The sequence below is a fragment of the Malus domestica genome, chromosome 03, assembly GCF_042453785.1.
Source record: "Malus domestica chromosome 03, GDT2T_hap1".
Classification (NCBI taxonomy): domain Eukaryota; kingdom Viridiplantae; phylum Streptophyta; class Magnoliopsida; order Rosales; family Rosaceae; genus Malus; species Malus domestica.
In genome coordinates, this window is record NC_091663.1 from 18,208,745 (window position 1) to 18,225,118 (window position 16,374).

The 16,374-nt window shown below is 35.1% G+C and overlaps 1 protein-coding gene and 1 long non-coding RNA gene across 7 annotated transcripts; both read right to left on the minus strand.

Annotated features, from left to right (window-relative positions):
* Positions 1-1,572: 1,572 nt before the first annotated feature.
* Positions 1,573-8,754, minus strand: YABBY2 (putative axial regulator YABBY 2). Of its 6 annotated transcripts, none has more exons than XM_008383898.4 (6): positions 8,435-8,754; positions 6,016-6,144; positions 5,309-5,459; positions 4,409-4,457; positions 4,167-4,242; positions 1,573-1,975 (listed from the first exon to the last, which is right to left on the minus strand). In XM_008383898.4, exons 1-6 carry the CDS (start codon positions 8,504-8,506, stop codon positions 1,862-1,864), a joined length of 591 nt encoding a protein of 196 aa, XP_008382120.3. In that variant the 5' UTR covers positions 8,507-8,754; the 3' UTR covers positions 1,573-1,861.
* Positions 8,755-9,753: 999 nt separating this feature from the next.
* Positions 9,754-11,393, minus strand: LOC103412007 (uncharacterized). Its single transcript, XR_011578985.1, has 3 exons — positions 10,612-11,393; positions 10,431-10,531; positions 9,754-10,270 (listed from the first exon to the last, which is right to left on the minus strand). It is a non-coding gene; the product is annotated as an uncharacterized lncRNA (long non-coding RNA).
* Between the last annotated feature and the right edge of the window lie 4,981 nt (positions 11,394-16,374).

Below are 16,374 nucleotides of genomic sequence, written 5' to 3' on the forward strand. Positions count from 1 at the left end.
ATGCATCCTGCAGTTTTATGTGCATGGCCCCTTGAAGATGCATATATAAGTTGGATAAGTTTCTTAAGTTGCTTAATTAAGTTGAGCAAATGAATTTCCTAAGTTGAGAGGATGCATGCATGGAGCAAACAAGCAATCAATGACTTAATTAAGTTGAGTAATGCAAATTTCAATTTTTAGGAATATTAGTGGGTGGGGAATTAACATATTAGAGGTTATTTTAGGACTAATAGTGGATGGGAAAATAGCATTTCAATTTTTTAACTTTTTATGGTGGGTGTGATTATAATGTGGATGAGAGAAATAGGACATTGGAGTGGGTCTAGCAACTCTCTAATTTAATTTTAAAATAATGGATGTGAACAAAAGTCAAAGGACCTTGGTAAAAAAAAAATCAATTAATGAGAAAAAGGGGTTTTTGAACTTTAATCCTTGAAGGAGATTAAAATTCAATAAAAACCTAGTGTTAGATTGAATATTGATTTTAGTCCTCTAACGTGTACTTAATCCAAATTCATATTATATTTTTGTTTTAATATTTAATAGATATCTTATTTAATGTCATTACATTAAAATTTATACTCATTATACACATTTAATTCATTAATTTTATTTTACTTCCTCTAATTAGTGTACCTACTCGTCCATATCATAATATGTTTTACTAAATTAGTGTACCGGAATGTCCATACCTAAATATATTGTAGTGAATTATTGGCACATAAGAAAATATGCAAAAACATACGTGTACTGAAAAATTTCGTACCTAAATATATGATACTAAACTAGTGTACCGAAATGTCGATAATTAAATATATTATACTAACCTAGTATACCGAAATGTCCGTACTTAAACATATTATATTAACCTAGTGTACCGAAATGTTCGTATCTAAATATATTGTAATGAATTAGTGGCACATAAGAAAATATGCAAAAACATAAGTGTACCGAAAAATCTCTACGAAAATATTTTCTTATATAAGTTACTTACCATAATGAGAATTAAAATTGATAATATTTTCAGAAAATTTAATTTGAACACCATAAAATTATAAATAAAAAATAGAGACATTGAATACATATGTTGTGATTAAATAGAGTCTAAGGACTAACATCAGTTTTTAATCTTGTATAAGATATTTTTCTAAATTTCATCTTATTTAAATATTAAAATCTAGTTTTCTAGAGAGAAAAAAAAGAAAAAAAAAGAAGGAGGAATGAGAACTTAATTTATCCATTAATAATTATCTGAGCTCTCTCGGTAAGAGCAAGTGAAACATGAAAGTACGTTTGCATCATCTATATATCTTATGAATAATGGCATCTCTCTCTCTCTCTCTCTCTCTCTCTCTCTCTCTCGTGTTGCTTTCGTACAGCTCGATATACACTGATAAGCTGGCTGTACAATTATAAACAGCCAAACATATTGGTGTGTATTAACCTATGGTTCCTCCGGGTGGATTCCCAGATGGATGGAATATCACATTGGTTAATTTTGTGGTCCTTCCACCCACAGAGAGAGAGAGAGAGAGAGAGAGAAAGAGAGACTATGGTTGGTAAATCAACAAATGCATGTTTAACTGTTTACTTAAGAGAATCAAATATGTTCAACATGAACGAACCACAATAGTATATTTGCTTCTTGGCAGTTAGGGAAAATCAATTTAAACACGTAGCTATAGATAGTAAAAACAAAGTGAGGTTCTAAAGAGGTTTCCCAGCTATAGGGTTAGGAGACTTCATCAACCTCAATATTTTTTAGTAGTTGCGTCATACATATACATATATATAGAGAGAGAGAGAGAAGCCTGCAGGTGCTTCTCACAGGAGGGGGTATATTGTGTATACCGGTTTTGTTTTAGTAGAAGCCATTAGACTTTTGAGTTCCCTCTCCTGCAAAAGCCTGGTCTAGCTTTGGTTCCCTGTTGGCATCCAGCTTTAATCCAAAGTGAATGTGGGGAAAATGTGCCCACTGCAACACAAACGACCTTTTTCTCAGTTGATATATTTAGTTTTTATTCTAACTAGCACATTGATATTGTATCATAAATGTATTATCTATAACTACTCATAATACTGCACAATCTTAAAGAAAAATGCACATATTTCATACTGCAGATGCTCTATTAAAGAGTGTTATACCTTCTACAATTAGGATGCCTGCAATTTGTGCTCATGTTTATGCATCAATATATTTGGTGATCTTTATATCTATAAGCTGTTAGAACAGATATATTGAGGATCACTCATGCATCTTTAAAAACTTCGATATTGACAACTGAATTTATGAGCTAAGCCACTGGGGTTAGCCTAGTGGTGTGAATGGATAGGAGTAAGCTACGTCAAGGGTTCCAAACCTTTCATTGTAACCAAAAAGTATGTATGAGCTAAAAGAACGTATCAATATTGTATAAGCAAGTCTAAGTAACTAAACCCTAAACCTAATACATATATAATCAAGTTGAATGTGGTGCTGAGAACGCCATTCATGCTGTATGGGACTTAAAGCCTAACTACTATTCTGATTGAGGACAATGATCAGAAGGCTAAGGTTGTGCTTAAAAAATTTTGACCAGACATTAATTTCCTTTTGTCCTAGACAATGTAATAAGGAATAGCTTATTCCATTTCTAGAGCTGCACTTTCTTTAGATCATCCTTTATTATTTCAGTTGGATGTTGAGCCCCCAAGGTCTTTACATTTCTTAAGTCTGATTTGAATGTAAATTTATCTTCGAGTTAATCAGTAATTCGATATGAAAAAAACCCTACAAAAACAGATTGAAGTTTTTACAAAAGGCCTCAAGGCAATTTTAAGTCGGGCTACTGGCCACTTAAAGTAATGGATGTATACTTCCCAGTATGAAACACTTGCATTAATTAACAATTGCTAACATCTTGTCCTATGGATGTACTGATAAATCTTGCGCTATCTTAACCATCAAGTAGATTTGTAGTCTTTACTTCACATACTTAATTAATTTGTTATTAGTCAAATGCTAATTAGTGACAGGCAATTAATCCACATAAAATCCAATCTCGATCCTTGTTATATGTTACTCTCATAATTCAAGTTCACCATGCAGTTTTCCGTAAGTTTTTACTTACAATCTTCAAATTGCAAAAGCCGATGGATAAGCTATTTTGAGAGCTTGATCTTTCATTATCTTCCTGATTCTTCCCTTGGCCTTTTATATTAATTAGGTTATTATATTTAAAATGATATAACATTTTATTCCAGATGTAATGACATTCCCCATGCAAGTCTTCTCTACTTATGGCACTCATGATCAGCGTATCCTATTTTTCCAAGACTTGCCAAACCGTGAGTTTCCTCTTTAACCCCGGCCGGAGTCATTTTGAGGTCACAAAATATTTTTAATATAAGGATTGAGTCAATCATATTGTAAGATGTCAATGTGAAATTTTAACACGTACGTGATATTGAAATTAGTTGGAGAGGAATATTGTTTCAACTGCTAGAAAATGAAATGACCATTCACGGATGCTGAAATTTTAAATTAATTATTGACCTCAATAATTTTTTCTATTAATTTAAATACTATTCAACCTCTAATAAACTTTTCTTTGAAGCTTGCATCTATATGAACTAAGAACCTTGTACGTAGTTTGTGGTCTGTTCAATTTTATCTAAAGAAAAATTTGTAAACTAAAAACTAAAAGGAAAAGAATTACAATCATGCATGGTGCGTACTAATCATGATGAGAAACTTAGTTCTGATTTTAATAATTGTTATTTGATTATTAATATTTTTATTGCCAAGATTGTTCTTTGATTGGTTAGTCACCATATTAGCACACACCTATCTGATTGGGTTTTTTTTTTTTTTTTTTTGTTAGAATTGTTCTTTTAATTAATAAGTTCTCGATTATTATGATATATCGTATGACTCTTAAGTTATTTTCAAGAGCCATATATATTCTAACACATGAATTATTTAGTAACATGGGTTCTCGAAAGCAAGAATCAATCACAACTCACTATAACATAGTATGGATCAACTTGGTGGTTCCATTATATATATACTACCAAAATAAAACTTGATAGTTCTACTATATTGTAATGAATTAAGACAAGGTCTCCCATATATATGAAAATATTGAGAGACATGATGGCTGCTTTTTTTGAAACCCATAACTTACATTTTTAGCTGCTGTGCTAAAAGCTTCCCTATGGCTAATGTCAGGATTACTAGCCTTAATCCTTTGGATCTCCTCCCTAGAGAGAGAGAGAGAGATTTAAGTTAATTATCATATCAGTAATTCATCTTCAAGGGTAATTCCATCTCTTAATAATAATAATAATAATAATAATAATTACCATTATCGTCAACTTGTAAAGCAACAAAATGTGTGACAACACCAATGATTAAAAATAAACTTACTTGATAAACCTGTTATATGCTGAAGGAACCCGCTGTCTTTTCTCTGGTGCTATATATGTTTAACAATTAATTTGAAGAAATTGGTTAGAAAAATAGGACAAAATTACATCAATATTAGATCGAGCTAAAGGTCGTACCCAGTGCACAAGGCTCCCGCTTTACACAGGGTTTGGGAGAGCTACCTAGGTAAAATATTTTGTACCTCATTCCAATGATATTATTGAGATTGAGATCATACACACATATATATGGCTAGATTCCACACTTCAAAAAGTACAACCTGTTAATTTGTTTTTCTGAAATATATATTGTATTAAAATGTGAAAGTATTAATACTCATGAGCATATATAGTTTCTAGGACATTGCTATCCATTAACTGATGGGTTCTGAAATCTGCTATGAAAGGTCACCATCCTAGTTGGCCCGTGAGAAGTGAGGACAAACCCCTAATTGAGCACTTGTAAATGGTGTTTGCATGCTTATTGTTCAAACTAAATGGCTGTAGATTTTTATTTTTTTTTCTTGTACATATTCTATTTGAAACCAAATCTAATTAAATTGCACATAGAGAACCCAAACTCGAATGCACAGGATGAAGCACATTCAGCTAACCTAGGTACGTAGTTGGTTTGCATTTAACAGGATCATCTTGAAGAATTAGGTGATTATTGTTCCTTGTTATTTACTTTTTTCCAATTGTGTGGAGACACTTAATTTGCTCAAAGCTATCATCATAAGATAATTAACCCAGGTAGTTGGTTTGCATTTAACATTTGGTATGAGACATTAAGTGGTTAGGGGGTGGGGGGTAGGTCTGGTCGACTTCATTAATTTGAAGTGACTGCAAAAGATATGTCATATTATTTGTGTATAAGAGAGAGAGAGAGAGAGAGACTCACGGCGTATGGGAGAGATTCTAGGTTGGTCATGAAGCTCTAGAGACTCAAATGCATGACCAAACTTGTTGGATTTGGATGATGATGATGATGATGATGATGATGAGCCGCAGTTCTTATTTGAATCCTCAGAGCTCAGGTGTTGTTTCTGTAACTTTCAATTAATAAATTATTAACCAGCAAACAACCAATTAAATTACATTAAAATTATATATATATATATATATATATATATATATATATATCAGTCAAATCACAGTCAACACCTTGGCACCAAAAGAATTTGAAATGAAATTTCAGAGACACGCTCATCACGAAAATACATAATAATAAGTTGGTACTGGTTGAATAATCACTGCTTGATCGATCTTTGAAAAACGAAAAAACACTGTCTAATCCTTAACTAATCACGAATAAATTGACTCGCACACTTCATAAAACTACCTTGTTTACACACACACCCATCAAATTCCTTGTGGAAATTTAGGGAATCCGAGTCAGAAAAATATTGAATATAATTACCTAAGAAAGGAGGCAAAATGTACATTTTAACTTGTTTTACAAATATTATTACTAATCTAACTTAAACCAAAAGAATGGTAGGGTTTGAACCCCAATACAGTAAGCTTAAAAGAAAAATCTATCAACTAGGCAATTCACAACTTGCAAAGCCAAATGCACATATATATTTAAATTAATAGTACAATTACCTGGGGATCTTGATGAGGAGGAATGGTGGTCGACTGAAGGGAACCTCCAATATTAACAGAGAGCAGATTGGCACAATGCCCACATCTCACCGTCACCATATTCATTGAACTATTGCATGGAACACTCACCTGCATCCAATCGGTTCAGTTACCGATCAGTATATAATGTAAGAGGTACATTGAATTATTACCAAAATGCTGTATTCTTCTTCAAAGGAAATAAAGTAATCACTACAATACTAATTGGTGTGAGATTCTAGCTAGGTTATTGCTTAGTTCCATGTTGATTGATTTTTTTTGTTTAATTTGTGGGCTCCTGAATCTTAATTTCTTGCTCTCTCGCACACACGCACTCAAAAGCGTTAATGTAACCATCATATGAATATGATCGTAAGCAAACCCCTATTAACCAAACAAAGTACAAATCCTAATTCATAAAACAGAAACAAATCTTGTATGAGAATAAACCAGATTGCATTGATGGACATATGATCATTATGAAGAACTCTATCAATTGAAAACAGCAATACATATAGGACACACATCAGCGATAGGAGGACGAATACTTTATTTATAAAGGAGAAGATGATGAAGAAGAAGAAGAAGAAGAACAAGGAGAGGAATGAAATGCCTAAATGCATATCGATGCTGAAATCCTCTTTTCTCAAATTAACGAAGTACTGCAGAATTGATCTCAGACCACACATGGGTAAATAACTATAAGGTCTCTTAGCCCCCTTCATTTAATTACTTAAGACACACACACACACACACACACTCTCTCTCTCTCTCTCTGACTCACACGTAGACATACAGAAACTCACACGCGCACAGAGATACTATTTCTTTTCTTTCCCTTTCGGTGCCCCTTCTGGCTTTTCTGCCTGACACACCCGCAAGGAAGATGATAAAAGATAGAAGGAAATAGCTCAATGCATCTCCAAAGAGAGAGAGAGAGGACGAAAGAAAGCGACGTGACGGGAACGGAAACCATTAAAGGCCATGACCAGCAGCATTAACCACTCACTCTTCTTCACTATCAAACATAACTACTCATGATTAAAGGAAGAGAGCCTGAATTATCATCATCATCAACTACACTAATTTAATCACTGTACATTCTGCTGCGTACTCTCCAGTGTTTAACAGCTTCGTTTTCCGTATATATACTTTCTCTTTTCTTTTTTTCTTTTGTCGAAATCCGTATAAATACTTTCTCAATTATCACAAAACATAACGTTCGGAAAGGAAAAAAAAACAAAGGAAATCATTTTAGAAGGTTTAATTTATCAGAGGCACCTTGTGATGAAACAAAGAAGAAAAAGAAGCACTATTTGCTGCTCTCTCTCTCTCTCTCTCTCTCTCTCTCTCCTTAGACTCTATTCACAGGTTTTTATAAAGAGTAAGGAAAAGGTGCCTTCTGTTCTTCATTGGTATTCAAAACCTGAAATATGCAACAACTGGATCACATTTATTCATCGAGAGAGAGAGAGAGAGAGAGATTAAGTGAGGCAACAACTGGATCACATTTATTCATAGAGAGAGAGAGAGAGAGGGAGAGAGAGAGAGATTAAGTAAGGAATGAAATGATAGAACGACAAAAGAAGATGAATCAGTACTGCCATGGCTTAGTAATAAATTAATATTATATATAACCCTACAATTTAATAAATATGCATATATAAGTAGCTTGAGATGAGAGTAGGAAAATGCATAAAGTTGTGCACATATAGCTTGGGATCTGAAACTTCAACCCTAGCTTATAACCTAGCTACTTGTTGCCCTAGTACATGGCCACGAGAATCCCGTAGCGGAACACATTCAGGAGATTTGTTTGCTATCTTTAGCCGGAAGCAATCGTCCCTCACTTTTGAAATTGTTATAAATCCACTTAACTCTTTATGGGGTCGATCGATTGCAATTCTACAACCACTGGTCGATGTTGACGTACATAAAATGAAATTTTCTGATTATTTTCATCTACTGGGAGGCTTGCAGGCCAAACAACCCAGGTACAATTCTTCATAAAATATAAGGTAGGAGACAGATTCTTTGATCAATTCCATGTGACTCTCAAGAATTTGCAATTCTTGGCGTCAATTCGAGTACTTAAACTTTAACAGGAAAAAGGGCATTTTAAGTAGTCGGTTAAGGGACACAATTGTTTTATATATTCATAAAAACCCAGTTATAGATTCTTCTACACCTTTAACTAAGTTATTATTTTGGGGGGCATAGAGGGACATGACGAATCAAATTCATTCTTGATCTGAAAGCTAAAAATATGAAAGCTCGGATATTGGTCAATTCAGCTGTTGGAAGACATGGCACAAAGAAACCTGATAATTGAATAATTAAGGACGGACATGACTAAGAGAGAGAGAGAGAGAGAGAGAGAGAGAGAGAGAGAGAGAGATACCGCTAAAATGGTGTTGCAGAAGTTGCAGTGAACATAACAAACGCGTTCGGATGCCATCAAATCCATTGACATAATATTTCAAAGCTTAATTTGTAATTTATAGCCTGATCAGGTAGTATTTCTTGAGAGAGAAAGGCTAAGGTGTGAAACAGAAAAAAGAACAAGATATAATTTGTTATTATTAAAGAAATAAAAATGTACAGAGAAATGAACACAAAGACAAAAGATGAGAAAGCAAGAACTTTTTATGAGAGAGAGAAGAAGAGAGAGAGTGAGGATGGGACTAGTCTGGTCGGAGTGGAGTGGGAATAGATGTAAAATGTAAGTAGTGATTTTTGTAATATGGATTTATAAAAGGCGGTTTTATGGGAAAGGTTGTTTGTGGATCATTTGAGAGAGAGAGAGAGAGAGTGTGTGTGTGCGCGCGCGCGCGCGTGAGAGGTGGTGGGCGTGGGGTTGGGTGTGTTATGATTGAGGGAATGAGTGGGTCGGAGTGACCTATCTCTTAAGTCTTAACCCTCCTCTTGGCTTTCTGTAGCGGACGAGGGGGGCGTGATTGAGATATTTATGCTTGGAATGTTTAGGGAAGAGAGAGAGAGAGAGAGAAATTAATAAAAATAGATCTTATTATTGGGATAAGATCAATGAAAGAGAAAGGAGCTTATGAGAACGAAACAAGCACATGTACAAGTTTTTATCCGTACAAATAAAACAAGATGTGTATGAGTTTTTATTGACACAAAATGTCACGTAAAATATATTTACACCATATTATTTGTCATCTGAAAGACGTGCTTAGGATTTCTATCATGTATTTGTATTATGTGTGTCTATCAAGTGTCCAAGCTAGAGAGAGTCGCTACAAAAAGAAATTCATTTCTAGATGAAATATTCATCAGGCAAATTAATAAGGTTTCATCGTCTATACATTTGCCCGATGACATTTCGTTGGCCCATATCCATTGCATAAAACCCGTCATTCAAATGTTTGCCCAATGAATTGTCTTATCCCATCAAGCAAAGTATACTTGCCCAACAAGTTGTATTTGTCGAGTGAAGTGTGTTGACCTACTTAGCCCGACGAATGGAACTTGCCTGATGAAACGGTTTCATCGGGCATTCGGAAATAAAATAAAATTATAAAATCTTTCACCTGACGAAATAATCATTGGGCAATTAATTTTAAAAAATACAAACTACATGCTCGACGAGTGTTTTCATCAGGCAATTAATTAAAAAAAATACAAAACACATGCTCAACGAAAACATTCGTTGGGCAACCATCGTAATTTTTTTTTTAAATTCAAAATTTAAATTAATTAATTAAAAAATCTAAATAAACCATAATGTTAAAAAGTATGTTTAATTACACTAAAACTGAAATATTCGTACAAATTTATGTAAAATATCCTAAACTAACTACCACTAGGGTGGCTGGTGGGATGGCGGCTGAAAAGGTCGCTCGGAGGATCAGGAAGGTGAATAACAAAAGCTGTCATTGCTTAGGCAATTGCATCAATATGTCACCGAAACTCCTCCCATCACTAGCGATGCGCTTCTTCCTGAGCTTCTTTTCAAGCTTTTTCTTCTCGCTGGGGTAGGTCACTAACTTCATCTCCATCTACTGGAGTCTGGAAGACGTCCCGCCTAGAGTCTGAGGGCCCCAACCTGGCCCGCTCTTAAGTCGTGTATCTCCTTGCCTTTTTGTCGCCCAACTCCGTCGATCAACAACTGTAGAAACATCTTTGGATCAGATGTCAGCTCCTCTATTGGCATGTCTGGTTACTGCTAAGAAAGGTTGGCGAGATACTCATCTTTTTTCTGCAACATAGAAGCCTACAAAAAAGGAGAAACCAATAAAGATTATCGATCATAATATTTACTAAATTTTGAAATTATAATTATGAACGTAATACTTATGTAAATGTCATCAGCCATCTGGTTGCTAGAATTGGCATGCGCATCCCCCAATCCTTGACTTCAGGGAAAAGTTTACCTTTCTTACACTGTTCTTCGACCCTATAAGTGAGGGGTTAAGAATGAGAGCGATGAAGGTACAGCTTCGCTTCCTGATTAGCCTTATTTTCCCCTGATTTCCTATGTAAATTAAAAAATTAATTAAGTTTAAAAAAAAATTGGAAAAACAATGAATTGGAATTAATTTTTTTAAAAACTACCGAAATTCTGATCTCTGAAAATGCACAACGACTCCCACTCGACCATCCTCTCCACAAACTCTAGGGGTAGATCGGTAAGAGCTTTAGCAGGAGATGCACACGTCTAGTAGTACACGTGCAGCTTGTACTTCCTCTCCTTATACCGTCAAGTGCACACCCGATTTATGTACTTAGTTTAAAAAATACATTAAATAAGTAAAAGTAATACATTAAAAAATTAAAAAATTTCACACTTACCGAGATCTGTCTCATCATCTCCTTTCGCATCTCAAGGGAAAAGTTTTTCCATGAAGAGGAGAGCATGGGGTACTTGGTGTGAATGATGGCAACAATGTCATGAGTCAACAAGCTGTTGACCTCTAAGTTCGCTCGCCAATGCAGTTGGTTGTAATCGACAACGATCTTATTTTGCGTTATAACGAGCGATCCAGTTCGAATACAAGCCTCTAAAACTCCCATGCATCTTGAACTTCTTCCCAGCTCAGTTTCCCTTGGGTGCACGGCGACAGAATTGGCATCGGCCTCAGCAGTGTCAACATGGGGGTTGGGGCTGGCAAAACCTTGTGCCTTCTCTGGCTATGAACACGCCCAATAGATTGAGGCACCTGGCCTAATGAAGCAGATGTGGTAAGGCTGGCAGCCGAGTCGGTAATGATTAAAAAATACAACGACTCCCACTCGACCATCCTCTCCACAAACTCTAGGGGTAGATCGGTAAGAGCTTTAGTAGGAGATGCACACGTCTAGTAGTACACGTGCAGCTCGTACTTCCTCTCCTTATACCATCAAGTGCACACCCAATTTATGTACTTAGTTTAAAAAATACATTAAATAAGTAAAAGTAATACATTAAAAAATTAAAAAAATTCACACTTACCGAGATCTGTCTCATCATCTCCTTTCGCATCTCAAGGGAAAAGTTTTTCCATGAAGAGGAGAGCATGGGGTACTTGGTGTGAATGATGGCAACAATGTCATGAGTCAACAAGCTGTTGACCTCTAAGTTCGCTCGCCAATGCAGTTGGCTGTAATCGACAACGATCTTATTTTGCGTTATAACGAGCGATCCAGTTCGAATACAAGCCTCTAAAACTCCCCTGCATCTTGAACTTCTTCCCAGCTCAGTTTCCCTTGGGTGCACGGTGACAGAATTGGCATCGGCCTCAGCAGTGTCAACATGGGGGTTGGGGCTGGCAAAACCTTGTGCCGTCTCTGGCTGTGAACACGCCCAATAGATTGAGGCACCTGGCCTAATGAAGCAGATGTGGTAAGGCTGGCAGCCGAGTCGGTAATGATTAAAAAATACAACGACTCCCACTCGACCATCCTCTCCACAAACTCTAGGGGTAGATCGATAAGAGCTTTAGCAGGAGATGCACACGTCTAGTAGTACACGTGCAGCTCGTATTTCCTCTCCTTATACCGTCAAGTGCACACCCGATTTATGTACTTAGTTTAAAAAATACATTAAATAAGTAAAAGTAATACATTAAAAAATTAAAAATTTTCACACTTACCGAGATCTGTCTCATCATCTCCTTTCGCATCTCAAGGGAAAAGTTTTTCCATGAAGAGGAGAGCATGGGGTACTTGGTGTGAATGATGGCAACAATGTCATGAGTCAACAAGCTGTTGACCTCTAAGTTCGCTCGCCAATGCAGTTGGTTGTAATCGACAACGATCTTATTTTGCGTTATAACGAGCGATCCAGTTCGAATACAAGCCTCTAAAACTCCCCTGCATCTTGAACTTCTTCCCAGCTCAGTTTCCCTTGGGTGCACGGCGACAGAATTGGCATCGGCCTCAGCAGTGTCAACATGGGGGTTGGGGCTGGCAAAACCTTGTGCCGTCTCTGGCTGTGAACACGCCCAATAGATTGAGGCACCTGGCCTAATGAAGCAGATGTGGTAAGGCTGGCAGCCGAGTCGGTAATGATCGCCTGGGTATCTTTAACGCTGGATCACTCTAACCTGAACCGGAGGTAAAGTGGCAACCAATGGTGATCAACCACAATGACATTTGTGAAGAAAAAAAAAACACAATAATTTCTAAAATTTCACGTATTTTCCAATTTTCCAACAAATTTCTTAATTTTTCCTACAAATTTCATAAATTTCCTTATTTCCTACATTTTCCCCAATATTCCTACAATTTTCACATAATCCTACAACTTTCACCTACAAAATTCACAAAACTCCTACAATTTTCACAATATTCTTACATTTCACAATATTCATACAATTTTCGCAAATTCCTACAACGTTCACATACTCCTACAATTTTCACTTATTCCTACGATTTTCACATATTCCTATGATTTTCACAATATCCCTACAATTTCACAAATTCCTACAATTTTCCCCAATTCGTACAATTTTCACATGTTCCTACAGTTTTCACATATTCCTACAAAGTTCACAATATTCCTACAATTTTCACAATATTCTTACAATTTTCACAAATTTCATCAAGCATCACACATGCAATTTATATAATGAAACAAATGAGCAAACATACCCAGTTTTCTCATATTCCTACAAAGTTCGCAATATTCCTACAATTTTCACAATATTCTTACAATTTTCACAAATTTCATCAAACCATCACACATGCAATTTATATAATGAAACAACTAAGCAAACATACCCTTGATTATTGGGGAAGAGAGAGCACAAGGAGAGAGAAAGCGCATAGTGAGAGAGAAAGAGAGAGAGAGACCACAGCGACAAAGAGAGCACAAAGAGAGAAAGAGAGCAGATAAAGGGAGGCATAGAGAACAGAGAGCTAGAGAATGAAGCAACACAAGGAGGAAGAAAAAGAAGGCTCTCGGTGTTATAAAATATCAGATCTTTGCCTGATGGATAAGTTCGTAGGGCAAAGGTCTTAAAAAGTGTGCCACATGTAGTTTGACTTAAAAAATTCGTTGGGCAGACTGACGTGGGCAAAGGTTGTATAGAAATGTCTTGTGGTTAAATTTTTGGTGAAAAATGGTGGGAAAACATGTTTGGCCAACAAATTTTACAAACTTTATCGGGCAAACTTCTTTAATCTGGGGATAAATTTGATTTTTTGAAAAAACAATTGGGAGAAATTTGAAAGTTTGCCCGAAAAAATAGTGAAGTTGGCTCGACAAAATAAGCCAACTTCGTCGAGTAAACACCAAAAGTTTCATTTTTCTCACTTTTTAAATTTATTTTCAAATGGTTAAAAGATCATCGAATTTGATTATCAAGTCAATTGAGTGTATGGTTTTACCCTCAATTAGCATCCTTGCAAAAATCATTGAATCAGAGCTAAAATAATTGTTTAGTCGTGAAGATACGCTTCTAACTGTCGAAGAATTTCGTCCCGTTACCTAACCCCCAAAAGTTTGTTTTGCTGATTGTTGGCGTATGCAGTCTCAAAGCAACTGCAAACAAGTTTGACAGTTGATCATTCAAATTAGCTATGTAGAATACGTATCCCGTCAAAACAACAGATTCAACAAACAGTTAGAGTTTATTTTATACTTCTATTAAGTATAACGTAACATTTTTGTGGTAACCACTAGTGTAAATATTTTAATTTGATTATCTGGTCTGTTCATTGTATTCTTCTAGGGTCCTTGCAAACAATCATCAAAATTGAAGCTAAAATAACCATCGTGATGATACGTTTCTAACCGTCAAAGGATTTTGTTTTTGCCAAAATGCGGTCTTGGAGTACATACCCATTGACATTTGAATTGTTGAAATTAATTTTGCTGACTACGAAAATCATCAAAGGAATTGAATATGCCAAAATGCTCTCACCTTTGCCCAATGAAAATTTTTAATTTTGCTAGATAAGACCCTAAATCCCAAACCCTAAATCATAAAATATACTTGCGTACAACGAAATTCGAAAGTTCATCTTGCAAATGGTGGCATACTACACACCAAATTCTTCCCTTGGCGCGAAAACTTTGCCCATCAAATGTTCTTCGTCGGGCAAATAGCTTTGAAAGAACTGAAACGTTGACCACGCTTGCCTAACGAACTATTTTATTCTATCGGGTAAAGTTACCTTGTCCAACAAAATATGATTTATTGGGCAAATGATAATATCTGGTAGTGAGTGAAGATGTTTTGCCTTATTACTCGTTCGTCATTATTTCTCCTTGTCATTTCTTGTTTTCAAAAAATTTTCCTCCACTTAATGGGAAAAGGTTTTGTTGTTGTTGTTGTTGTATGCATGTTCAATATTTGTATTATTTTCATTTTTGGTTGATTAACCTTAGAGGGAAAATGTTTTGGTCTCTTATTTCGACATGACATTTATGTGTTGCATCCCAATCTACTTTTTAATTCTACATGGTGAATGAAGCTTTCACCACACCTAACCTAATATTATTTTTTTTTTTGGGAAATATAATCCTTTTTTTGTCAGAAACTAGAAAATCACATTAAATTCCGAGATTAATATATGTTTGCATCGTGAAAATTGCCTACTCTCTCAAAAGTAAGTCCTCTTCATAGATTTTCTGCCACCGCATATTTTTTTGCACAATTGTCATGCCAACATCATGAAACATTATGCCAAAAACATAAGATAACAGAGAGTCCATGAAAAATCCTATTTTGAGAGAGTGTCCTTAACATTTCTCTAGCATCCCTTCCAAAAATGTTAAGTAATCACTTTAGACCAAGTTGATTCCATTGATACTACCAACCATGCATATACACATGATGCTACAACATGCTCAACCTATGTTAAAAAATATATTTGGACTAATTACATTCATATCTTGGGTAAATTGTACTTGTGGGGGTAAATTTGTCCTTGTGGATTCCATGCCACACATATTATAAGCACATGCAATATAATTTGTATGTTATGATGTATTTTTTTAAATAAAATTTAAGGGGGAGAGGAATTCAAAACTATTACAATAATTTAGGTGAGGGGTGAGTTTCAAATTCAAGACATATGGGCAAAAACCCAACACCATATCCACTAGTCTATTGAACCACATGCGCTATGATGTATCCTCATTAACTAGAGTTTGTCATTTTGTCTATATAGACTTATACCATGTGGAGCTAAGTCTAGTCGCTACACAAACATCTAACATGATTACATCTGGACATCATAGTACAGTAGTGATGTAGGTTATGACTAGGAGACGTCATGAAATTACACAACATCATAACATAAAACGTCCGAATTACAAGAAAGGTAAGTTTACATTATAATTGTTGAAGGTTACACAACAAGGTTGCTTATGATGCTAAAGTTGTAGTTAATTAATAATACAAAATGACATTATTACTATAAACAAGGTAGGTCATTACATTGTCAATGTTCTATTGCAATGTAAAGGTAGTTTTTTTTATACTTAGATGTGACTGAATTACAATAGCAATGTTTATGATTACACTATTGACGTATTACAATATAAATATAGGTTATTACAATGGGACGTAATGAAATTACACAACACCGTAACAACTTGAATTACAAGAAGGTAAGATTACACTATAATAATTCAAAATTACACTCGAAGGTTACATACTTAAGATAATGTTATAGTTAATAAGACAGAATAGGGTTGTTATCACTATAACAAGGTTGATAGTTACATTGAGAACATTCTATTACATTGTAAAGGTAGGTTTTTACAAGTAGTCATGATTGAATTACAATAGTAACATTTAAGATTACAAATGTAGGTTGTTACTACAAACAAGATTACAACGATGGTTACTTACAATTTGGTCAAAAATGCATTGGATCAGGAAGAGA